This window comes from Hoplias malabaricus, chromosome 17 (assembly GCF_029633855.1).
Source record: "Hoplias malabaricus isolate fHopMal1 chromosome 17, fHopMal1.hap1, whole genome shotgun sequence".
NCBI lineage: Eukaryota > Metazoa > Chordata > Actinopteri > Characiformes > Erythrinidae > Hoplias > Hoplias malabaricus.
In genome coordinates this window covers 16,576,122-16,603,755 of record NC_089816.1, presented here as the reverse complement: position 1 = coordinate 16,603,755, position 27,634 = coordinate 16,576,122, and the positions used below count along the sequence as shown (strand labels likewise).

Genomic DNA, 27,634 nt, shown 5'->3' with positions numbered 1-27,634 from the left:
GACTATGCCACCTAGTGGTCGTGAGACTGAGGCCCTTACTCTAAGCCAGAGCTCCCCACTGCCGCCTCGCTCTTTCTCTTCGAGTGGAGCTAGAGAGGATGGAGAAAACCCTGCGGCGTCTTCACGCAGGTCTTCGGTGGAAAAGACATTGAAACTAGCCCTGGCCAGGCTGGGCCTAGATACCCCAGCGGCAGAATGCTTGCGCTCTAACGCTCTGTTTAAGCGCTTGGAGGCAGACGGACTTGCAGTACCCCCCATGTCAGGATTTTGTGGCGGAATTCTCTGCTGCCTTTCGTAGTGAGAGAGTATGTCGTCCGACAGATACGGCTCGCATGCTATCTTCCATGTCCGGAGCGGCTGAATACGGTTTAGTGAACATGCCGCCTATCGACCCCTGTATAGCCTCAACAGTGGTTTCACCAGATGAGGCTCTTTGTCAGGAGCCCCGCTGCCCCAGTGTGGAATGCAGACGCACAGACGAAATGGTTGTTAAACTGCAGGATTCAGCGACGCGGCTAGGTAGGCTGCTCAACACGCTATGCATCCTGCTCATAGCCCTTCAGAACCCTCCTGCTACCGCAGAGGACCCAACCGCTCCAGAAGAATTGCTGAATCTGGCTCTTTTAACAGCTGGCTATATGACCCATGATACTGGACGGCTTGTGGCCACAAGTCTACATGCTCGTCGTCAAGTGTGGCTGGCCCAGTCCTCGCTACCCAAGCCGTGCCGTGCCACACTACGATCAGTACCCCTGGCCCCTGGTTATCTCTTTGGCCCTGCAGCCAAGGAAGCCCTGGAGCGCCGCTCCTCCCTCACAGAAGCACGGAAACGCCATGGCGTGGGACAATCACAGAGCTTTCGTCGCCCACCGCACAGAGTGCGGAGTCATGACCGAGGATGGCGGATTAGCACTCCAGCTCCCCAGGTCTGCCCAGGCAATTCCACGGTTCCTGTGCCGGCCCCTAGGCGGCATGCACGGCCCCCTAGACAGCATGTACCCCGCGGTACTACAGCAGATCGACGCTGACATGTCCCGGCCAGTGACTGGACCCCTCCCTGCTTTCCATCAAGCTTACTGGGACAGGATAGTCTCAGATCCATGGGTCCTCAGGACCATGTTGAGGGGTTACAGGCTGCAGTTTCACCGCCGGCCACCCCTAAGTTCTCGCCCACTGTTTACCAGAGTTCAAGACCCACACCGGGCAGCAAGGCTCTCCCAGGAAGTTCGAGTTCTCCTGGACAAGGGGGCCATAGAATTAGTGGACCCTCACGTTCAGACAGAGGGTTTTTACTCTGTTTACTTTGTAGTTCCCAAAAAGGATGGTGGGCTCAGACCCATTTTAGACCTCCGGCGGTTAAACGCCTATTGAAAGGTTCTACCGTTCCGGATGTTGCACACAGCGGTCACCCTTCGTATGATCGACAAGGCAGAATGGTTCACACTTGTCGACCTTGCAGACGCCTACTTTCATGTTCCCATTGCTCTGGAGCACAGGTGCTTCCTCCGGTTTGCCTTCAATCATAAGTCCCCACTTATGGCAGAGGGACTGAAAGTTCTGCCTTACCTCAACGATTGGCTCGTCTGCGCCTCGACAGAACAGCGTGCGCACAAAGACACACTCCAGATGCTGCAGCACATACAGGCACTGGGGTTCACTGTAAATTGGGGCAAGTGTGTGCTCACTCTGACCCAAACCATCACCTTTCTAGGAATGGTACTGGACTCATGCCTTATGAGAGCATCCCTCCCTTGGGCTCGTGCTCGAGCCATACTCTGCCCCATCCGCCGCTTGAAACTAGGACGCAAGGTCCGGTTTTTGGATCTCTTGCGGCTACAGGGACTGCTTACTGCAGCCTCACGGGTGGTGGCACTGGGGAGGCTCCACATCCGACCCTTCCAGATGTGGATCACCAGCTTAAGGCTGGACGCAGTGCATCACAGGCATTTTCTTGTCAACATTTCAGGAGAATGTGTTTCTGCCCTGAACATATGGACCTCGGTCACCTTCCTCCAGTCAGGTGTCAGGCTGGGGTGCATCCCCTCCCGCAGGGAAGTGATTACCACAGACGCGTCCCCCACTGGCTGGGGGGCAGTATGTCATCACAGGGCAGTTCAGGGACTCTGGTCCGACCGGCAGGCCCAGAGCCACATCAACACGCTGGAGCTGCGGGCAATATGGCTTGCTCTGAGACATTTTCTTCCCATTGTTCAGGGGAGGCATGTCTTGGTACGCTCAGACAACATGTCAGCGGTGTATTATGTGAATCACTTTGGCGGAACGAGATCCCGCGAGCTTCTGAGCATTGCCCAGGGTCTGTGGACATGGGCTTACCCAAGATTCCTGTCTCTCACAGCGGCACACGTGGCTGGTTCCTCCAACAACGTGGCGGACACCCTCTCCCGCTACACAATACACCCAGGACGAGGGACACTGCATCCCGAGTTGATTCAGTCAGTGTGGAAGTTGTTCGGGAAAGCTCAGGTGGATCTCTTCGCCTCACGGGACACCACGCATTGCCCCCTGTAGTTTTTGGAAGAGCCGCAAGACAGCCCACTGGGCGAGGATGCCCTAGCCCACGGCTGGCCGGGGGCACTACTCTACGCTTTTCCTCCCTTTCCACTACTTCCAGCTCTCTTGGACAGAGTACGCTGGGAAAACCATCGGGTTCTCTTGGTGACACCTCGATGGCCATACCAGCCATGGTTTCCTCTTCTGCTTTCCCTGGTTCAAGGTACACCATGGGAGCTACCGAGTCGTACAGATCTGCTCTCACAACTGAGAGGACAGGTGTGGCACCCCCAGCCGGAACGGCTTCGAATGTGGCCCTTTGGCCCCCCACTGGGCAAGAGTCGTGTTCTCCCCAGGTGCAACACACTATTGATAATTCTAGGGCCCCCTCTACTCGTGCCCTTTACAAGGGCAGATGGAAGTTTTTTGAGGTCTGGTGCGCTGGCCAAGGTTTGGACCCGCATTCATGCACGCTACAGACAGTTCTGTCCTTCTTGCAGTCACAAATGAATGAAGGGAAGTCTCCCTCTACACTTAAGGTGTACGTGGCCGCCTTGTCGCACCACTTGGTGCTGTCTGACGGTGTTTCATTGGGTTCTCAGGAATTGATTACGTCCTTCTTGAAGGGGGCGAGACGACTGGTCCCGCCTCGTACACTTCGGTCTCCACCTTGGGACCTTTCAATGGTGCTAGACAGCCTTTGTCAGGCACCTTTTGAGCCATTGGAACAGGCAGGCCTCAAGTGGATCTCCCTGAAGACCACTTTTTTAATAGCCGTCTGCACAGTTAAGCGGAGGTGTGAGCTCCATGCTATGTCCATCAGCCTCTTATGCCTGCAGTGGGGCATAAATGATTCTAGCGTCAGGTTGAGGCTGAACACTGCCTTCCTGCCTAAGATTTTGGAACCTGCCTTTGTGAATCAGGCCATTGACCTTCCCGCCTACACAGACCATTCTGATGCAAGGCGGTCCTTACTTTGCCCTGTGCGTGCCCTTAGGGCCTATGTAACTGCTACGGCTAATGTAAGGAAGACCAATCAGCTGTCAGTTTGCTTCTCTGCCGCCAAGCTGGGTATGGCAGTGTCTAAGCAACGACTGTCCCATTGGCTTGTGGACATTATTCGAGGGGCTTATGAGGCTGCAAGCCACCAGATGCCCTACCATAACACTGGCCATTCTGTCCGGGGTGTTGCAACTTCCTGGGCTGCACTCCGAGGTGTTTCCTTGCAGGAGATATGCACGGCGGCTACGTGGTCCACACCGTGCACCTTCTCCCGATTTTATAGTGTGAACATCGCAGCTGCGGAGGGGCTGTCTACAGCAGTTCTATCCCGGGCCGCAGACTGTCAATAATCCTCCTCGTGACATCGTTGGTACACGTCATCCACTTTTGGCACCGCCCTGGCGGTCAGGAGATATGAAACATAACGCTGGTTACGTATGTAACCGTGGTTATGTGAATAGTGGATGACCGCCAGGGTTCCTGGTCACTCAGAGAGGCGAGAAGATCCAGGTCCCTGAGGCAATACAGCGTGATCCAAGCAGTTAAATATTGCGTGGGATTCTCACGCTGTGTCACGTGAGTGACTTCGTTGGCATACGCTCTCGGTTGGCTGTGGCACGGCAGGGATACATCCACTTTTGGCACCGCCCTGGCGGTCATCCACTATTCACATAACCACGGTTACATACGTAACCAGCGTTATGACTGACTGTTATGACAGTATCTAGTTAGCTAAATAACCAACATTATTCATGACAATAGCCTAGCAATAAGCTAAACTCAAATTTAGAGGTACCGTTATTCTTGTAAATGTGATCGAAGTCGAACTCGAATTCATCCGACACTATAAACCTCCGTAACGCAGCTACGTAGCCGAGTATAATCTGAGCCACCGAGTTTAGCAAGTCAAGCTAACGTTAACTAACACCAACTAAAACAGGCGAAGTAAGTGTCCTTACCCTGTTTACCTCCATGTTACAGAAGCTCTTGAACACCTTTCATTGGTTTTCTTACATGCCCATATTGTTGGAAAAGCGCCAGTGAAATGAGCACTACAGATAACGGAGTGAGCGGATGGTCCTTTCCAAAGTGCCCGTTTAAAGTTGACAAATTTAGTCAATTTTCTGGATATTTTGGGATCTTTGGGCCATTTGTTCACAGATGTCCCACTGTACATTGAATTATTGCAGCCAAAAACAACACACCTTTTTGTCATTTTGCATTAAATTAAGTGCAACTTCTAGAGTTGTTGTCCACCATCTACGTCACATACAAGACGCCTATTAGAGTTTCCGAACACCGTTGGGGGGGATAAAGTTTTCTGACTATCAATAAACACAAGTTAGGAACTCAAATTCCAATGTATTTATTTGTTTGACACTTTCATATCGCTGGTGCTTAGCTTTTAATCAGTTTGCTCATACCTTAAGCAGGTCAAACACATCAGCAGCATCCAGGCGGTAATCACAGAGCCTGTGCAGAATCTCCACTTGGGTGCGAACCGAGAGCTCCTCAAAAGTGTGCTCTTTCAGTGGGTTGGGTTTGCCCTCCTCCAGCTCCCAGCGGTAACTTATGATGTCCTCCAGGTAGCTGCGGAAGACCTGATGCCTGACGAGAGAGGGATATCAAAAGCAAATCAACCTTTAACTGTTGTTTTGTTTATTATTCATGGTTTTACAGCAAAAAACGTAACAAGGAATTTAAAAAAAAAAATGAATATATGGCCAAATATTTACTGACACCCACTCATTTTTTTTCAAATTAAGACAATTAAGAAGTCTGTCCCCTGTTTTCTGTGGTTACAGACTCTTCTTCTGGGAGGTCTTGTAACATTGCTAGGAGTACTTGATAGCATTCAGTCTCAAACATCCATGAGGTCAGGTACTGATCTTGGAGGAATAGTTCTGGATCAAAGATGTTACTCCAAATCATCCCGAAAAGTATTACAGAGTTCTAAAATTCTCCAGACAAGACAGCTGCACTGCTTCATGCAGGAGCTTCATACTCCTCCAGCCTTCACTCAGCATTGGAAATGACACACTTGGGGTGTTTTCACACCTATAGTTTGTTTGCTCTGGTCTGATTCAATTCACGAGATTGTATACGTGGAGAGTCCCCTCCCCCCACCCCAAGTTTAGTTAGTTTTCACACAGTGATAAATCAAAGTGCACCAAAATGCATCACAACAAACCATGTGAGAACATTCTCTTCACTCATTGGTCAGAACATTCGCTCATTGGTCAGACCTGTATGGGTTGGGAGCAAGAAAGTTCATACAGAAAGAAGCTCCTGTGTGGTGGGGTCGTGCATGTTTCTGTGCAATCTAAGATGAAGAAACACAAGCAGTTGCACTTGTTTATAGCACTGACAATTATCTGGGAAATATACCAGGTTAAAGTACACCAGCAGAATGCATTCTCCTTCCCCGGTTAGCTGCTAAAGTTTAGTCAGTTCTTTGTTTACGTGTTTTTTATACACATACATATACACACACATATATATATATATATATATATATATATATATATATATATATATATATAAACATTTTAATTATCCAGTAAACCAATCATCCTGGTGAACCAATAAGCCTGGATGGAAATCTAGCATAAACTTTAGCATCAATTCATGCCTAGGTTGATTTCTTATTAAACGACTTCATCTCTGACAGCTATATATGCATGTGGCAGAATTTCTGAGGAGGAGACAGCGATGTCTTTGGCTTTATTATGACATTAGTTTTAACTGGGCAAACAAACATTAGTTCTGGGTCACACCAATTGGATTAATCCAAGAGTGAGAAGCGCTGTAGTTCCTGCTGGATGCACAGAAACAAGAGGCCAGACCAGGAGTGAACCCCTCCACAAGACACACAAGAAGAAGAGGAGCAAAGAGGAAAAGAATGGGCTTATCTGGAGAAAGCAGAATGCACTCACTCGCTCCCAGCTGCAGACCCCCCACCAACCCATCACTCTTTCTCTCTCTGTCTCTCTCGCTCGCTCAACCCCTCCCCTTCTCTGCTGGGGCATTCAGCGCGTGTGGATGAAAAGGGCAGCTCTCTGAAAGGCCAGGGCTCAGCAGCAGCCCCCGGGATGCCTGCGGCTGTCCAATCCAATAAAACCCATCGTCCAGTTAAAGGAACACTTCACCAAAGCTTGATAGCATGGCTAGAGATCTGGGATCACCTGGGGTTTTCAGTTAGCATGCTGGCATTTTCCCTTCAGTAACCAGAGTTCATTTTTGGCTTTCCCTTTGCTCTCAGATTGATTTGTAAGAAAGGCAGATTATGTTATTGCACCAACACCAGACTGAGATTTACCTGATCTTCAAAGCATGCAGAGTGAGCAACTGTTGATGCCAATTTGCCACTTGTTCCTGTAATGAGGGCACTGTGTATGTTTAATCAGAGTGCTTTTCAAAGGACAGTAAGTGTATAAAGATGCAAAGATTTGTCTATTTGTCTAGAATGAACTTTGTGTTTTTATTGTCCAGCAAACAACAGCAAATCAAAAAAATGGCAAGAGACAACAGATCTGGGGGGAAATATAATTCTGAAACTCCTTTTAAGGCAGTGCCTTTCCTATCCCTTTGAGAAGTTGAATGGGCCAATTTTAAGAGCCTAATGCCATTTTACCTGGCATTAAAGTTAGTATTTGTTGTATGTTCCATTTTAATCTTCCTGATGACACATTTGTCCAAGTTATTATGTTTTAATCCTGCCTATCTGGGGTAACAAGACACTTAATCGTCTATGAAATAGTCAGTCAATTACCAGATTGTGGCAAATCTAATATGGTTGAAACAGGACATTGTTGGTTTTACTATTAGTCACATTAGACTCCCGAGCATGTAAATGGGTCTACCAGCAGCAGGGTAACAGAGATGATTAAGGCTGCTGAGATGGAAGAGGCTCCCGAGATGGAAGAGGCTCCCTCAAAGGCCCCAGCTATTTATCACAGGTCTGACTCAGTCACTAACACATCCACGCCCCTTCCTGAAAGTGAGGGCATGCTACTGCTACCTTAGGCAAACTCTCAGGGACCAGTGTTTAGAACGGTCACACATCCAGCGCAGCTTAAAAGTGATTTGACTGAGTCATGAGCAGATTAGGCCAACCTGCTGTGCAAGCTATGACACATTCTTTGTGAGTGGTGGTGAAAGTTGCGAAACACTCCCAGCACTGTCAACCCTTGTATCCTCAGATGTGTAAACACACAGTACAGATCAAGTTAGCAGTTAGCGCTTTCAGGTGTGGTTCCAAAATGAGAACAACAACTTACGTGATGTCGTGTCGCTGGTAACATCCCTGGAGAAGACAGCAAAGGAGTTCAGAGAGAAAGTCCCTGTTCTGTTTCAGCAGTGCTTGCTCCAACTCCTAACAGAAAGCAGCAGGGAGAAGAGGTTGGTCAATGTTATGTTTTACAAGCACCTAGTTTTGCAAAGTGATGAGAAAATATCAGATTTAACAAGCAACATCGCCCTTTTTATGAGACCAATACAGCACATAAGCACAGCTTAGATGCACATTTTTGGCCTTGTATAGTAGGGGTTTCACGATATAGATATTAATTTTTTTTTTGGATAGGGGGGGGTTTCGATACGACGACGAGTTGTGAATTGACTACATTAAGAATTTATTTTAAAAACTATTCTGAGCTGTTTGACAACCCGCGTTAATGAGTTACTGCCATCTGCAGAGCAGGACATTCTGTAGTTTCATGCGATTGTGTGTAATAGGAATGCTGTGTTACTATGACAATGCTGGAGAAGTGATTGGAGCTACTGGGGTAACCACAGCATGCTATCGTTTTGGTTAGCCTGTTGGACGATTAGCTGGATATGAAATGGCTAGCGGAGAGAGCAAGACTAGGATGAAACTAGTGTCACCAACCGTCTCATAAAATACGGAATCGTCACGTATTTTGACACTAAAAGACATGTTCCGTTCTGAACCTATACGAAACGTGTTATGGCGATGGTATGAGACAGAAACACACAGATTTCTCTCAGCCAGAGCGAGGGGCAGATACTCCATGGCTACTAAACAGAGAACACGCTTCTCATTGGTCGTCACCTTTATTTAGCAAATCACCAGCCAATGGCCCAGTTTTGCTGCAGTGCCGAGAGCAGCAGGTCAATGCTGAAACAATGGGAACTAAAAGCTCTGCTTATGTTATAAAAATGGGGACATGGTGCTATGTATTTTTATTTTTCTATGAAACGTTTTGGTACCAGTCATCCTTTCCGAATATACTGTTGTGTTTGTATTGACTTCTACATCAAAAAATAAATGGGAAATTAACATCATGTTCTCATCATTTTCCATGATTTATTGCCATTTTTTTTCAAGTTTTTAAAAATTAAATTTACCCAAAATGATTCGGGTAACATCACATTTAGTGCTAATTTTTTTAATTAAATTTGGACATGTCTTTCATGGTGGATTAAGTGGAAATTGTGCAAATCAGATATTCTGAAAATTATTTCTTATGTTAGCTCAAAACATATACGCTAAATAAAGGTTACACAAACACACATTTCATAACAACAAAATATTCCAACAGTAGCCTGAAGGTCTGGGAAGATGTGCGACATCTTCAAGAACTGCCACAAGGTTCTTAACAAAGCTCCTGCTAAAGGTTAGGAGCAGCTGAGGTTCAAGTTCAACCATGACCTCTCTCCATCCTGGCATTGTGCACTGGCCATTCAGAGTTTACGAAGCGGCAGTAAGCAGGAGAGTAAACTCCAGTGTGCTCAAAGACAGTGAAGCGGTGACTCTAGGAACCAGCATGAGCCCCCAGGGCCACAGCTGGCGAAACATAGCCGTCCGCTGACCTAGCGCCGCCTTACCCAGCATGTCATGCTCTGAGATGGAGAGCAAGAGGGTGAGAGTGGCTGAGAGGGCAGATATGCAAATGTGAACTAACCCACCATTTGTCCACTTCATTTAGCTACCCCTTCTCAAGAAGCATATCAACATCTCAGGATTTTTTCCCCCTTCGTTTTGTCCAAGGACTCAGCTAGCTGCTCAGCCCTTCTGGCAAAGAAGAGCACTTTTCACCTCTGGTCAAAAAACATCCTCCCCCTTCTCTCCTTCAGTGCAGAGTGACACTCCTAAATTAACTCAATGGCGAGAGGAGGCAGCCGGGGATTCATTGTGAGAGTCACTGGAGCTGCTGATTGCTGCCTCTCTCCACAGAGAGGGTAGAAAAAAAAAAAGCAGGGGTCGCCAGAGGTCGCTTTGCACACCTCCCGGCTGCAGAGAACCACGGAAACCAGGAGACTGGATGAAAAACACAGTAAAGGCTTCAACAGGATGAGGCACATCGTAGCTCTTAGAGTTAAAAGAAAAAAGAAGAACAAGAACCCCACTCACTTCTTATTTCAAACACAGAAAAAAAAAATGGTGACCATCTAAGCATCAAAACCATGAGTCCATTACACTTCCTGGGAGGACTTTAATGACCAATTTAAAAGCTATTGATCACCCCCCTCAGGTGCTCAGCAGAATGTAGAATGGAAGTGTCAAAGCCTTTATTGAGTGAGGCAGTTGGTGAGGAATTAAGTTTGGGAGATGACAGTTCTGGCTGTGAACTGGGCTGGCTACAGCAGGGAGGGTCATTGTCCTTGACTAACCCAGTGGCTCTCTCCATCAAATCAAATTAACAAAATGTTATGAGACTTAATGTGAAATGCTTTTTTATAGGTATTTTTTTTCAACATGATTCATGTCAGCATCTTTTTTAGAACAGTATTTGGTCTAATTCCAATTGCTATTCTAAGGAATTTTGCTGTATTTATTTATAAGAAATAAAAGGTAAATGTTTTAAGACATTCTGCCCAATTAATACAGTATTTATACGCTGCAATAGATTGAAGACAATCCAGGGGAAAAAGGGGGAATGAATGAAAGAATAAACAAACAAACAATCGTTACACAATGATTTACATAATTAGTAAGCGTTCTGTTTTCATGCTGCTTCTTACGTAAAAAGCAAACTTTAGATTTGTAACCTGAGAACATCCAATCACAGCTTTGGATCTGTGTTTATGTGAGAGCCCAAAGACGAGGTTAAACAGAACAAAAAGCATCAAAACAAGTGTGGAGAAATAAGATTACTAAGCAAAAACTGAGCAAAAAACAGGGAAAAAAATATTAAAAACCAGAAATTCTGCTTCTCACTCCTCACTGCTGGGGTCTTACACTGAACTGGGTTGTGGCTTATTCTCATTTAAATGAAATGTGGTGAACCCGGCCATACTCAACAGGGTTGTTTTGACAGGGGAAAAAATACTGCTGTGGTGTTTGATCCTTGCAATAACTTGACCAAAGCAAATCACAGACCTTTCATGACACTCCCATGAAACTGTGATAAACTGTAGATAATTGTGTAAGATTAAATCACAGAATACTGCGTAATGGGAGGAAGTTAAAGATCTGTCTGTAATATTTAATCCTATTGATTCACATTTGTGGACTCGCCTGAAAAGCTTGATACGCACAAACAGAAACATCTGTGATTGATCAGAATGCTCGCAGCACAAAATAAAACCTTAAAATATGGCCTACACTGAAGAACATTTGTTGGGATTGCTCAGGCCAGGATTCAAGTGATGGGCTGCTCTTCCCTTTCTGCAAGTCCCCTCAGATCCTGTGTCACGCTCACACAACTTCCAGGTCCCCTGACAGCCAGTGGGCTGGAGAGTGCCCATCTATCAGTGCAGGCTGCACTTTGATCACACTTCAAACCTGAGTCCGGCTGTGGGGGATTAACACCACCACACTCCACCTTTGAAGTGCCATTCAGCAGCTCAGATGGCAAAGGAGGAGAATTAATGTAGTGTGCATGCCCTTTTCTTCCACACAACCCCCCTCCTGTGTAATTCTGCTGGAGATACAAACTAGCAGAATCCAGTGCTCCACCTGGGTAGCTGCATATAGGTTTGTCAATGTGCGATAGCAGCAACACACACAAAAATGTGCAATAGCACAAGAACACAGTGTCATTGATATGAAGCACCAAAAGCTATTTCCGAGTATTCAGTCTACTAAACATGGGTGAAACAATGAGCTGTTTCAGATCTAAAACTCAAAGTAATATCGTATTAATACAGAGATGATGACTAAACATCGCAGAAGCCACAACAAGCCTAGAAGTGTATAGTCAAAGACTTAAAACCAAGCTGTTCAATGATGTTTCCAAATTACCTCATGAATTTTACACATTCAAAAGCAACCAAGATTCAGACACCTTTGCAGTGTGATTATATCTATGTTCACGTTTCAGTGCATACACTCAGAAAAATTCACATCCACAGCTTGCTTTTAGCAACACTTCCAAAACACAGAGGCGGAAACAGTCCAACCCTAAAGTCACTACTGACAATCTCTCCACTTATTAATTTGTCAACACTTCAATTGTTGACAACAGTTTTGGAAGCTTTTAACCCTCCCTGTTGTCTAATGTTATCAGCCTCTTTTTTGCAGCCTACTGGTGCCAATTTATTCAGAGCCAAACAGTGATGTGACACATTCTGGGCCAAGCTCATACACTCATCTAATGGCGCTTTTCCACTGCACAGAACCTACACAACTCTACTCGACACAGCACGGCTCTTTTGCCTTTCCACTGGCCAAATCTGGTACCTGTTCCTTAGAACCAGGTAGGTTTACAGTCCCAGCTCCCTCGGGGTTCCAATCGTGCTGAGTAGGTACTAAATGGTGAAGTGTAAACCCTGCAGAGCGCTGATTGGCCAGAGCCATGTCAATCGCCACAAAATGAAGAGCTCATTCAAATCCAGCAAAAACCTCTGCTTGCAAAATCTCTTAAATTACAGAAGCTTTCACATCTAATTTTAATCGGACTCATATCGGAGGTTTATAAGCTCCTTTGATCGGTGGCCAGCGAAAATTTCCAGAGAAAGCTGAACGTGCATCAAGTAAAATTGATCTGTGAGAACTGAGCGCGGAGCTGTGTTCAGTCCAAAAAACAAACTACACGCAAATACATGATGAGTAATCAGCTCCTAACATTTCCGCTGCTGTTGTTGGGGTTTCTGAAAAGTGATTCTTGTTAGAGACAAGGTTTTGCAATGTCACCGGGTCCATTTCACAGGGGAGCCCTGCCAGTGGAAAAGCAACAAGCGACGTGCAGAGCCGTGTAGAGTTGAGTCGACTACAGCCGGAACCATGTGGTGGAAAAGCAACATAAAACACAAGTACCTTCAGATCATATCTGGCACAGATGACAGGAAAAATGTTTCGCTGGAAAAGATTACCTCTTATTTCCTGTAGTATCACTCAGCAAGATAGTACCAAGCAAGATATGAAAGCTTACTATAAATGGTTTATTTTCAAGGATATTCAGTTTAGTCTTCTAATTTAATACTGCTTCATGAATACTAGCTCCAATGTCTTCTTAAAAGCCTGCAGTATCCTTTAAATTAAAATCTGTGCAAGACCTGATACAGTTTGAGCATTCGTTTTATTTAATTGTTATTTTCTATTTATTATTTGTTATTTACAGATCCAGTTCTAAACTAAATAAGCAAAAGCAGGCACGTGAAAATTGTGAAAATAGTACTAACATTACCCTTTGTATGTTGACGTATTTATCACAAAAAATATGGACACCCTGTACAGTCCCAAGGCGGCACGGTGGCGCAGCAGGTAGTGTCGCAGTCACACAGCTCCAGGGGCCTGGAGGTTGTGGGTTCGATTCCCGCTCCGGGTGACTGTCTGTGAGGAGTTTGGTGTGTTCTCCCTGTGTGATGCGGTTTCCTCCCACAGTCCAAAAACACACTGTGTATCTGTGTTGCCCTGTGAAGGACTGGCGCCCCCTCCAGGGTGTATTCCCACCTTGCGCCCAATGATTCCAGGTAGTCTCTGGACCCACCGCGACCCTGAATTGGATAAGCGCTTACAGATAATGAATGAATGTACAGTCCCAGCCTATAGCCCTTTCATAATACACTGTCAATTGTAATGCAGGCACTGCAATTCAATAACAAGAACGTAGACAACATTTTCACTAAAACAATTCATTCAAGTGAGAAAAAGGTGAGAGGATTCTGAGCTTTTTAATCATAGATAGAGCTGGTGATGTGCATTTGGTTATACACTAGCTGTAAAATGTACTGAGACATTTAAACAATTTAATGCATTTAAAAGTGTACTGCTATATCTTAAAATGTAAATTGTAACTTAGGTGGCTTTATATAGAGGTATGACATATGCCTCCAGCAATGACAGTTGAACCACTGCAAAATTTGTAATTTTAAGTTGAAGTATGCTCAGATATGGGAGTCTTACCCAACCCCAGTTCTTGCCCCAAGTCCCAAGGTCTTCCTTGAAGTGGGCATTTATATGACGTCTAATGACGTAGTTAAAGGGCGAGCAAAAGGAGCATAAGTGTTCAAGGAGTCTTAAGCACTGAGAGCAAAATGGGACACATTTGTGGCCTTGCCATAGATTGCCTAAACTAAATTAATAAATTAAAGGTTCTGTTTTTAAAAGGTGATGCGTTATTAATCCTGACAGTAGGGGTTTTTTACCGCCATAAGTCAACTATAAGTTAACTCTTATAGAGCAGGCCTGAGGCTTACTAACCAAATAAGCTGACTCCATTCAGCATTATCCATAAACCACTACATTACATGCTATCTCAGCCTACAGCCTCATGATTAGCTGAAGAAACACCAGCCCCAGAGCATTCAAACTGCTTAACTTGAATCAACAGTCTGAGCCTGAGCCCAGAGAAAATCAAGATGTTCCTAGTATCAGTCCCTGATGCACACCAGAGGCTCACCACAGATGGTGGGAGAGCAGTTAACAGCCGTTGCTACTTAAGGGGAGCAAGGGGATGGGGGAGGGGGGTGAGGACGAGTCCTTACACAAACCTACCCCCCTTCTTCTCACAAACCTCACCAGATCTAACACAGCAAAACAAGAACACCTTCTAGCAGTGTGTTTTCATCAAGCTGATGTTGTCTTCAACATTCCTGACTTAAAAAAACCATACCTTCCATGGAGAAACGGTGACAGTGGTCAAACTAATTAATAATGCTGCACGCACGTCTACGGTTATATTTAATAATCGATGTATCCATTTTATTTGTTCTTAATCTACCTAGAGATATGTGAAGACACTTTTCAGTCAAGCTACTCCCTTACAGACAGCTGTTCCACAAGCATGCAGTCTTTAAAGCACCTGACCATCATCCCACGGTTGACCTTGTACTCCAGCATTCACACCACTTAATTAGCAGAAGTAAGGTATTTAAACAGAGTGAGTACTGTATGAAAGTGCAAAGTACTTTGCTTCTTTGACAAAGGGATGCAAATCTGAGGTTCATTGAAGCTAGACTTTGTTTGAGGAACTGAGGGCAAACCGAGCCGGTCTCAATGTCAGGACTAGGTGGAACAGCTGGCCAGGGGTGGGTGGTTACACACTTCCTGGGTTGTGATCACTGCTCAGGCAATTCAGTGAGGGTCATTAACTCCAGGAGATTGAGACTCTTCTGCCCAGTCTACAGGAAAAACCTAAAAAGATAGTAAAACATGTCCATTTCCTTTCTAAACTGATGAATCATGCATAGTTGTCTGCTTGGTGGTCTCATTTCCTGTACATTTAGAAAAGCAAATTAGGACACAGATTAGGACTTGATTCATGCAATCAAGGGCCCACATTTCTATTTGTACCCCCCCCCTCCCTGTTTTCTATTTACTTATGATACTTGTGTGGTTTTATGCAAATAAAAAATAAATACATTACTTTTTTTCCTCTTTCTAAACAGACTTTTTGACCTAATTTGTGTAAATAAGCTCTCTGCCAAATGTTTTTACTCAAAAAGCAGTCCATGTTGAAATGTTCCACTTTCTGTCAAGATAACAACAGTCCCTGGGGTTGTTAACAACATAACAAAAGGATCCAACATCGCAGAACCGCTCTCCCCATCTAAACAGCTCTGTTCTGAATAGCTTTTCAGCGCCTGTTCCTTTAAATGATAAAGAGCTGCATACAGCTCACCACAGCCCAAAGGAAGCAGCAGAAACAAGCCAGGCGCATAATAGCTTTCAATTCAGCCATTTAACTTGGTTCGCTTCCATCTCTGCTCTCTCTTGCCGTTTTAGCTTCATCCACTCATTTATGCTTTAGGCAACTATCCACATAACCATAATCACTTAACAATCATATTTATAATTTATATAAATACATTTTAATGGTATGACTTCTAAACACATTTTCAATATTACATTAGAGGGGGTCCTCGGCTTACGACATTGATCCGTTCCTACATCGCGTCGTAAACCGATTTTCTGTGTAAGTCGAAACATACATACATACTGTACGTAAAAAACATACTGTATACATACAGAAGAGTCTGCCTTACGCTTGGGAGCCATAATGAAGGGCAAAAAGGTTCTGACAGTTATGATCAGGGCTGTCCTAATGTCTCTGCATTGTGGCTGCAGGTTTTCATTTCAAACAAAGCAGCAAGGAAAAGGATCAACTGTTTGAAAACAGACCAATTGCACGGTTCTCCCACATGTGGCGCTTTTCCTCTGCATGGCATGAACTCAAATCGACTCAGCACGGCTCGACACTTTTGGCAGCGGTAATGTTTTGTGCCGTTTACTGAACACTGCTCCGCTCCGCAGTCCTCACAGATTCCCCAGTCCTCAGAGCAGAGTTTCCTAGTCGCAGCGTTTAGTTTTCACTGGAGTTTTTCTTCGGCCACCTATCCTAGGAGCGTTTGAATAGCTGATATTATGAGTCGGGTAGAAACTAATATGACCACTGCTGTAATTTGAGAGATTTTCCAAGCCATGTGCTCGAGGTTTGCATTTTGTGGTACTGATAAGTCCCTCTGGTCAATCAGAGCTTTGCAAGGTTTAAACATCACATTTAGTGCCTGCTTGGCTCACTTCATACCAGGTTCCAGGGCCAGGTACTAGATTTGGTGAGCGGAAAAGCAAAAGAGCCGAGTCAAGTAGGTCCCATGCAGTGGAAAAGCGCCATTGTTTGGCATGAAACCTGCAGCCACATCATCTCTTTGCAGATAAGACTAAAGATCACAGCTGAAGAATCACTTCTCATTGCTTCTTTTTAAATGGAGAATTCTCCAAAAATAAAATGTGTATTGCAGATGATGGGCGGCACGATGGTGCAGCAGGTAGTGTCGCAGTCACACAGCTCCAGGGGCCTGGAGGTTGTGGGTTTGAATCCTGCCGCGTGGGTTTCCTCCGGGTGACTGTCTGTGAGGAGTGTGGTGTGTTCTCCCCGTGTCCGCGTGGGTTTCTTCCTGGTGACTGTCTGTCAGGAGTGTGGTGTGTTCTCCCTGTGTCTGCGTGGGTTTCCTCCGGGTGACTGTCTGTGAGGAGTGTGGTGTGTTCTCCCGGTGTCTGCGTGGGTTTCCTCCGGGTGACTGTCTGTGAGGAGTGTGGTGTGTTCTCCCTGTATCCGCATGGGTTTCCTCCGGGTGACTGTCTGTGAGGAGTGTGGTGTGTTCTCCCCGTGTCCGCGTGGGTTTCCTCCGGATGCTCCAGTTTCCTCCCACAGTCCAAAAACACACGTTGGTAGGTGGATCGGCAACTCAAAAGTGTCCATAGGTGTGAGTGAATGTGTGAGTGTTCCCCTGTGAAGGACTGGCGCCCCCCTCCACGGTGTATTCCCAATTGGCATAGTGGTGCAGCAGGTAGTGTCGCAGTCACACAGCTCCAAAGAGCCTGGAGGTTGTGGGTTCGAATCCTGCTCCGGGTGACTGTCTGTGAGGAATGTGGTGTGTTCTCCCTGTGTCCGCGTGGGTTTCCTCCGGGTGACTGTCTGTGAGGAGTGTGGTGTGTTCTCCCTGTATCCGCATGGGTTTCCTCCACAGTCCAAAAACACATGTTGGTAGGTGGATTGGCGACTCAAAAGTGTCCGTAGGTGTGAGTGAATGTGTGAGTGTGTGTGTTCCCCTGTGAAGGACTGGCGCCCCCTCCACGGTGTATTCCCGCCTTGCGGATAACCGGTTACAGACAATGAATGAATTAATGTATAGATGACCCATTGAAGTATAAAACCAAGCAATGCAAAGTTTGTAATATAATTATAAGTTTTTCATAGGAGCTTGAAAAAACCCACTTTCTATATAACGTAACATGAAGTTGGACAGTTTAATTCAAGTTAGCCTTAAACATACAAGAGCATATCGTTTATCACAATAACACGAGGATGCTGATAAAAGATCAGCATACGGCTAAATCCCACAATAATTTTTAAAGAGCACAATTAAGTAATTTACTTAATTTAATTTATTGACAAGAAACAATAATACCAAAAAGCATGATGAAGGGACAAGCGCATTATGCCAGCCTGAACAACATTATCAGGGGCATTGCAGACAGGCAGCCTGTGGCTCTACACAAACAACTGCTCCCGGGAGCAGATGAGTGTGTCTAGCTGGGCCTTTGTTCCAGACTACTCTGTTAGCCTCTCAAAGCACACAGGCACCAAGCACATCAATACAGCCGGCCTGCCCAACACACACACTTTCTCAACTCCTCCTCCTCAAGCTCAGACTCCCTCACGTCTCCCTGTGCATGCATGCGTGTGTGCTTGTGTGTGTGTAAAGCCTGCTGCTCCTACCCCCCTGAAAACACCCAAACCAATACCCAAGCTCTTAAGAGGCTGTGGGGTAACACTCTCACTGATTACACCCCTTCACCCTTCGCCACCCTCACACCACTCAGCTGTCTAAAGTAGAGGGAGAGCTACAATCCATAACGACACTCGACACCTCTCCATCTCAGTTAGTTCTGTCACTGTTCCTCAATTAATATATTGTTTTAAAAACCCACATGGATTAAAAATTTTGTTTTCGACTAAGTGTCAAAGATCAGGAACTTGTGAGAGGATGATGAGGTATGATGATAATATCAGAAATGTAATCACTATAATCAGGAAGAAACGAATGTTTAGGTAAAGTTGGGCCAAATTATTGCACCATATACATTTCACATCATTTTAGTGCTTGGTTACATGACTGCCCCCGATCACTTGGAAAGCAAATAAAATTAATACATTCTGTAGCCATCACATGTTCTAGTTTCTAGTGAAATGTGAGCTGTGAGGTTTCACTACAATGCGCCCTTTTTATATTTAAAAAAAAACTATATATTTATTTATTTCAGAACCAGAACAGAACACTGGTTTATCTTTGCAGCACAAAACCTGACAGCTACCTTGTAAACCCTAGAGAAACTGTAATCACAGCCAATTCCACCATCACTCAATCTCAAGTTTCACTCCAGATGCCCCAGACTCCAGCAGCAGAGCCCCTGAGAGGGTGCAGTGTGTTGGGAGGCTGCCCCACGCTGGAGACAGAGACAGGGAGCCATAGGGAGAGGCAACAATAGAGGCGGCTGAAACAAACCCCAAGGAGTATGTGCCCCACACATACACCCCCCCCCCCAAACCAACTCCCCATGTGAAACCATCTGATGCATGTACTGCTGCTCTAACCTGTCAATCATGCCTGGGGGAGGGGAGCACATTATTACAATGTAGCTGGATATGGCTGTTAGCAAGACTCAAGTGTTATAGGCGCTCAAAAAGGAGTGGGCAAGCGCTGTCACCTGCTGTTAAAAGATTCATTTCAGCTCACTTGTGGCTAAATCGAGTCATGTTTTTGTAGAAACGAAAGAAACACAGTCGTGTCTGTGGGGGTGTGTGGTGTTAGTGCCAGGCGCAAAAAAGGAATCTGGCGGCCGATGAATAACAAGAGGATAAAACAAACTTTGCTGCTGAAAAGAGCATTGTTGAAGATGTGTGGGAGTCCTTTCTGCTCTCCAGGCATCCTCAATGCCATTGCAGGCATGGGTTAAAAGGTAAAGATACGGGATGAAAGCGACCAAGGCTGATCCTTTTCAAGACACAGAGTTTGCTGTTGAAAACATGGCCTGCTGACCCATTACTTTTTATCCCCACTGCTATACAATAGAGACATGGGGTGATGCCAGCACTTCCTCCTTTCCATCAATGCAGAACGTCTACCCACGACCTCTTATGGCCTCGTTACCCGTCATCTTTCATCAGACAAGAAACTACCAAACACTAAAAGTGCCCAGTTAAATCTACAACCAATTGTAATAATTCAATATGTTTTTAAAAAATACACAGGTTTAAAAATGACTTCTTATTAACTCACAAAAACACAAGTTTTCTTAAACACTGCTTTACAGGTGCTGTTACAATCAGATCTCAAATTAACAGCTGGGCACATAATAGATGGACTCAGTGATGTATTCATTTCATTCTTAGGTTTAATCCTCAACCCATGTTGACATGTAATTAATGTCAAGGTCATGTAATTGATATCTCCAGGGTTTTACCATTGTCTGACTCCATTGGAATATATACTGTGACAAATTTCCATTGACATGCATTGTGTGTGATTCATTCATAAAAGGAACAGCACTAGCTACAGGTAGAGAGCCAGGAACTAATATGATCAAACACTACACAATCCCTTAAATAGCCTTGCTGATCATAACAGTAATGAACGCATCTGCTTGATTTACACAAAAAATGAGTCAGGACTTCATAACTGCCAAGACATGCATCAAGAAACTGACTCCTGAAATATACACAGCGGCTCCCAGACATCACATAAAGATGCTTTCAGGACTGGCATATAAAATGGCACTGTCTGCTTGTGATCACATCACTTCAGCCAAATATTAGCAGCAACTGGGAAAAGGATAACGCTTTCATGTTCATCCAGTAGATACAGTAATGTATCGCTGGCAGAGGGCTATTAATACAGTTTGATTAAAGACATTTTAACAGCTTAAAGTAGTGGTAAACACAGTTGTTCACCAAATGAATGTAGATGGCAATGAATTCATGGGTTGCTACCCCATGAATGTACACGGTAGTGAAAAAAAAGAAGCTCTTGGTAGGGAAAATCCTAGCTCAGGCTCACTTCCTCCTAAAAACCACATGAACCAGTTTCCACATGGCTAGCCTCGCTTAGTTATCAGCAGTCTATAGCAGTTCTGAACCACTGGACTTTCTCTGTTCTGCACATTTAAAATGTTTTCCCAGCTCTAAAACACTTTTGACTCTGTAAGGGACTGTTAAGTAGCTGATTAGTTGGATAAGGTGTACTGGACCAGTGACCTTAGCACAATAACCAAGAGCAGGATTAAGAACCACTGATGCATGATGACATAGAGAAGTAAAATCTAAAAAGAAATTCAAATATATTTAAAATAAATAAATGAATCCATTAACACATAACATGAACCACCTTCTGTATCCTATTGCTCAGGCTGATGAGAGTAACAATGAAAAGCAGGCCCTGATGTTTTAGAGCACCCAGTCAGAAGCACCTCCACCCTCGCAGTGGGGAGAAGCAAAGGGGCGGGGGGGGCGGGGGCTACCATCTGTGATTTAGTCATGGTGATGCCAGCAGGGAGAGAGCTGGAGCATCAGCAGTGGCTCGGTTTGCAAGAGGAGCATCATGAATAAAGGTCTATTCAGCACAGCAAACAGCACACACCCATCACTTGGCCTTGTATGTGTTGTAACTGCCCTGATTTGGACCAAAACAAATGTGCCAGCCAAAGGAGCACCACTTTAATAACCGTGAGGAAATCCTCACTCTCTCATGGAGCACAGGTTAGTAGAGGTGACTTAATGAAAAGTGGCTTCTTCACTGAATGTACTGAAGGAGGGTACGTTTGAACAAGTTATCTGGAAGAGATGCTTGATAAAAGATTTAAAAAGAACATGCTTGGTGGCTAATCCTATGTACTTTGGAAGAGAACCTGGGGACCTTTATGTGAGCTGAATTCTGTGTGCTAGCTGGGCGATATGGTCAAAAATTAGGGTGACCAGACATCCTCTTTTACCCGGACATGTCCTCTTTTTTAGACTTAAAAAAAATGTCCGGGCGGAATTTCACAAACGTCCGGGATGTTGTTTTTCTAGAGCTTACATAGAACTTTGAGAAGCGTTTTGTTCACAAACTAGTCCCGCCCTCCCCTACTCCGATTGGTTCGCTTGAGTGAGAAGGGGGCGTGGTGAAGTAGCCTAAAATCTTCTGATTAGACGGTCTAACTGTACAGCTACCGTTATTTGTCGAAAACCTTCTCTGTAAACATTTAATTGGTCAATCTGCACGTCAGTAGTTGTCACTACACTACCATGTGCTGAACTGTAAACAATAATAATAATAAATAATTTTGTGTGAGGAAAACCACGTCAGGCAACAAACAGTGTTTTCTTGCAATCATTAAAACATTTCCAGGGAATGCCAGGGAAGGTTTCTGTGCTTGTGTTCTGACAGGGGGTCACTGTACCAGACAAAAGCATTTGAAATAAACCTATTATTATAGTCCTTTTCACTTTTTCACGTTCATACGGTCTCCTACGTTCATATACTGTAACAGCATGTGTATAGACGCCTGATAGCATGCAGCTGGCTGTGCTAATCCAGCTAACTGGAATAAAAATGAAGGTTTATTGTGCTCTATTACCCAAAGCTTATCATCGTCATCGAGCAAAAATAAATCACAAAACAAAATCGATATTGTTTTATCGCCCAGCACCAGTGCTAGCCCTGTGCAATGTCACGGCTTTCAAATAATTAGCAAACGTAAAAAAAGAGTACAGCCGAATCTTTTTTTTAATTAAGGGGTTATACTATTTAGTACAATCATTTTTATTTTATAAATAAATGCACATACAGATGTTTCATGTCCTCAGAGCAGTGAAAGCAGGGAACTTATCACTACACAATACACAATACTATGCAGTAAAATACTATGCTCCGAGATCTGTGACAGGTGTTAATAACAGCATTCAGTTATTTGACACAGAATGACCCAATGGCTTTAATTAGAGTTTCTTCAATAGCATGTGTGATCATTAGACAAGCGCTAATTAGGAATATTTACGGGACTACAATTATCTGCTGATCCAGGTACGCAATTCCTTACTAACAAGAGACAATGAGCTACATCTAAACAAGTGAGGAAGCAATGTGGTGTTTCTTCACTTGTTAAGTCTCCTGGGACTAGCCTTCAAATTAGCTTGTCTCATCTGACAGCAGTCCATCTGTAACCAATGACATTTACTTAGCTGTTGCTGCTAACGACACCTGGGTAATCTATTAATTTAAAGAATTTATATTTATCAAATCAAAGGCACTTATTCTTAAATATTTTGAATGAAAGTAATGCTATATGACAAATATAATCCAATATACATTTAATCATTTATTTAAACCAGTGTCTATAATGTCTTCCTGGTAAGGCAAGGTAATATAAATTATTGGTTAATATTTTCTGCTTGTGATATAATCAGAGAGCATAATTAAAGGATAAAGCAAACACTTTTTTCACTTTCAACACATTGCAGCAGCCAAATGTTGAATCTGACAAACATAAACTGAACTTTATTACAGTTTAAAAATCTCTAAGGGAACGCTGAACTAATATCTGATCAGTTATGATCTCAAAGTAGATTTGAGAGCTCCTTTAAAATGTTAAACCTTTGTGACAGATTAGAGGGGAATCATGTCAGTCATAGATCAACAGCCTTGGTTTTGACATTTTTTTATTAATCTTAAATCTTCCTTTCAGAGTTTAACGTAAAGGTCAAAACAGGAAGACCACATACTCCCCACACAGCACCACACAGATAATGAAGACATATGGAAATGGTCATGCAAGAAAACCGAAAATGTCCCTTGTGCTCAGTAGACTGCCCCAGGCTGTATTTATGAGAGCTGGGTGGGTGGGAGTATCCTGGAGGATTTGGGGGTCTCTTAGCGCCTGGCGGTAGGAGGATTTCAGGGCTCGTTTCACAGCCACAGTGCCAGGAAATCATGCGTGCTCAGCTCAGACAAAGAGTGAGGAGATGGCCTGGGTGAGCAGGGCCTCTTCCTGCAGGGCTACTCTCTCTTCCAGACAGGGATGTGGTGAGCAACAGTGAAGTGTAACCAAGAGACAATGTGAAAGGAACCATTTTGTGAGCCTTGCCAAGTAAGAAAAAAAAATCTATTGTGAAGCAGCCGGAACCGAGCCTCTGAAGAAAAGGAGCCGACCAGCACAGGCACCCACCTTCAACCTGGATCAGCGAGTTTGTAATTTCCAGCTAGCGTGGTTTTAAGAGTGCACAAAGGCTGAGCTCTGAAGAGACGGTCTTAGACGGTGCAAGGATTGATTTACCTCCTCCTACGACAATTCATTTTGTTCAGCAAGCTTTAGATTCTTCTTGTCTGGAGAAATTCTTTCAGCGCATCACTTACTTTGACTTCAGAAACACCCACAAGTATGATGTGAAGCTAAACTCTACAGGTTCAGTGTACTCTCTAAGTTTACAGTAATGCCACTTTAATGTCTGCTTTACAAAGCTTTATAACATGACTGAGGATGGATAGCAAACTAGATTATTAAACTGCCAAATGCACATCAACTGACTCTGAAAGCAAGCCATTCTTCATTATCCTTGGAAAATAGGTAAAAGATGATTGCTCAACTAAACATTGATGGTCATTGAAAGACATCTTATTCTCACTAAATTAGAAACTGTCGATGCCATAGAAATGGATGCCTTCCATTTTTTTTTTCCTTAGAGCATAAACTGAGCACATTTTTTTTTTTCTCCCACGAAATCCAACTGAAGACTGAAGAAGCATTTCCTCATCACTTGATCACTGATTGAGACTTGATCAGTCAATCACCTTCCAGGCAAGGATTCTTCTCATGACAAAAGCACTGGATCCGCTTACAACCGGATTTGTGTGCTATTTAGTGAGGCCACCCGCTTTTTTCAGCCCTAGCCGTTTAGGAGGCACCCAAGGGCTAAAAACAAACACACACGGGATTCTGAAGCCAACTAAGCTGCTGCGTTAGCACGTAAGCTTTACCGTCAGGTGTGTTGTAGTCACCCTTGAGTGCGAGTTTGAAAGCGGGTTTTTCAGTACCACAAAAACATCATACTTCAAGATGTATTGGTGTTACAATGCCCATGACAACATTTAAACTGGGGGATATTGAAATGACCCATGATACACTTCATTATACCACCACCACAGCAACATGATTCCTGAAGGTAATGACTGTTCTTACACAACACACCATACCACATCAATGCAAAGGGGACGACTTCAATGCCCACCAAGTATTGAAATATCCTCTGTAGATCACCTCACAAAAGACAGATCTGAAGACATCAAGCTACACAGGAACAACAGCACAAATGCAACACTTCCCTTTCTGAATGTAACAATGATGAAATCGATCATGCAATAATGGAAACAATTTGACAAGTCACAGCTTTGCAGACAACGCCTTGAAAGAAGATTTGATATTTATTTATTTATTTATATATATTTAAAAGATTCTGACTGAGGTTCTGCTCATATCTTAAATTCCACATTTTTTGTTTGAGCAATTAATTTGTTTATCTGACTGCACTGGAAGTAAAACCCTGCTTTGTTTGATTATAGATAGTACAGTGGTATTTCCAAGGTAAAAGAACATACACCCTATTCCCCAACACCCTAAAGGAGCAGACAGTGTAATAAACTGGCTAAGCTGTCCATAATTAATTATTAAATAGGAACACTACTCACATTCTGTTGCCACAATAAAATTCCTGAAAATATATGTGGACAACACAGATCAATATGTAACACACCAGCTCATTCATGTTGCACAACTGAAAGTAGTGTGACAAGTGTAATGTCACAGAGCTTGTTTTAACTGGGCTACAGCGCTGAAAAGACGACAAAAAAAAAAAAAACAACAAACCTCAGTTTCATTTTCTTCAAATTGTTGTGCTCCATAATAAGCCAGACATGCCCATTGGTAACCTTAACTGAGTAAGTTTCCCTTCATCAACATAACAAAAAGATCACAATTGCTGCACAATCCAGGATTTTCCAACACTTACCTATCTCATCAGCACAGACACAAAAGACAAACAGCTCTACGGAGACTGGACTATTATGTCTGCTGACGTCAACGACTCTACACAATGACAAATGACCTGAACTTGATGTGTTAATCAAGAAACAGAGAAAGGATTCACAGCAGGGCCTGATTGTGGGGAAGGGAAATGTCCAGTGCTGCAGCTCGTGGTGCCATGACCTTGTACACATACACCTGGGATGGGAATGCAGAGCAGAACTATGCGGTCTGCTCCAGAGCTTTATGAGTGCCTGTGGTACCATAACTTGATTCATCATCAAACCATTTCTAAATGAGAATCCTCAAAGGAAAATTTATGCTGGAAAATCAGCTTAAAAGTCCAACTGAACAACTGCAGATTGCAGCTGATAAGTGCCCACTGCAGCGCTATTGCAGTACTGTGCCAACGAAATTAACCATTTGCTATTACTTTGCCATTGTATACAAAAAATTAACAATGTCTTAAATCTTCTTAATGCACTTCTCATGCACCAAGACTAACTTTGCTGTGCTTCTCAGTGCAATGTGTGTGTGGGGGGGTGAGGAATTCAACAGACTGGAACTTGGGCAGCATTTAGTTAGTTAAGTAAGTAAATAAATATATCCAATACAAAAATGGCACAGGTTTACCCAGTTTGTGTAATCTCCACGGAAATTAAATAGATATGAAAGTACAGTTGAACAGTAAAAGCTTAATCTATAGAAATGGGACTCCATGCAGTACATTTGGGTCTGGTGGGAGTTTTGGTATCAGACTTTATCATCCAGCTTCAGTACCTGATCTCACCAATACCAGATACATTATTCAGCTCTTCTGGGAAAGCTTTACACTAGAAATTGCAACAATGCTGTGATGACACCAGAATGTCTCCTTGGGTAAAATGCTAAACACAAGCTAAACAAAAGCAGAATGTCTAAAGGTGCAAACACACACACACACACACACACACACACACACACACACACACACACAGAGTATACATAAATGAAAATCACTGGAAGGGTGTTTGAAGACGGTTGACCAAAAGTACTTTAACTTGCACCATTACGACAACAAAGCAAGCAGCTATTGACCAACCCTTTCTGACCAACTTGGGAGGACAGAGGCAAGAGTGTGAACAAAGCCCAAGTCTATGGCCAGCATGCTGGCCATCTAACAATAAACCTCATCCTGAACTTGGCTTAACTCTTCACACCTTACACAAAGGGAGGGAAGTGGTTCAAGTCCTTTGTACAGGAGTAGGAATACAGCCCACAGACAGATTACACTACGTTATAAACCAGTATCATCACTTATGAACAAAGATCATAACAGAGCCTCAGCATTTACGTTCAAGGTGCAGGGATTATATGGTGTGGACATACAGATAAAAAGACTGTAAAAACCGGGCCAGGAAGAAAAACAAAACCTTTAAACATACACATAGATCAGGACTCACTATCCTTACAGCTGCACTGAGACGTATTAATAGCCCATTTCACTAGCTTTCTCTTCTATTTTTTTGCAAAAATAAAGTTGACAATAATCTCAGTTTAACGTGACCTGAAAAAGGTGTTTTTGAGACCACCAATTTTGAGACATTAAGAAAAGCTAAATATTAGTTATATATATAAACACCTGTTTGAGCCTACATTGCAGCCAACACCATTTACTGAAGTTATAAGGAGTGTTTTCAGCCTGGACTGAAACACTCTTGGGAAGAATATATATATATATATATATAAAAAGACGAAGTAATGATCAGGTCAAAATTTTAAAACTACATAAATCCTGCCAACTTCATAAGTGGACTTGGGAGAGAACAAGAAAAAGAACAATATTGCCTTTTAAAACATAGAAAGAACTACAAGATGCAAACGTAAATATGCAAATATTACAAAGATTAATAATAAATAAAGCCAAAGAAACAATTTAGAGCATTTCACCCAGGGAGCTGGGTTTACTGTAGCACAAACATCAACTATAAATAAATAAGTATAACAAAATAAAATAATTAATTCATAAAAAGTTTTTTTACAACCGTGAAAGTAAATTCATAAAAACACAAGAGGGAGTAAAAACATAAAAAAACAAAAATAACGAAGTGCTAACTGAACACGGTTGTTGTTGTCTAGTCAGTGGCAACGAGGCTGCAGTCGGCTCCCAGTTCTCCA

General features: G+C 43.7%; 1 protein-coding gene across 1 annotated transcript in view; it reads right to left on the bottom strand.

Moving 5' to 3' along the window:
- Positions 1 to 27,634, bottom strand: part of cecr2 (CECR2 histone acetyl-lysine reader) — a 50,325-nt gene that overhangs the window by 22,249 nt on the left and 442 nt on the right. Inside the window, exons 2-3 of the mRNA XM_066649120.1 lie at positions 7,794 to 7,888; positions 4,938 to 5,121 (exon numbers count right to left, since the gene is read on the bottom strand). Of these exons, the coding sequence (XP_066505217.1) occupies positions 4,938 to 5,121; positions 7,794 to 7,888 (279 nt within the window). The remainder of the gene's footprint in view (positions 1 to 4,937; positions 5,122 to 7,793; positions 7,889 to 27,634) is intronic.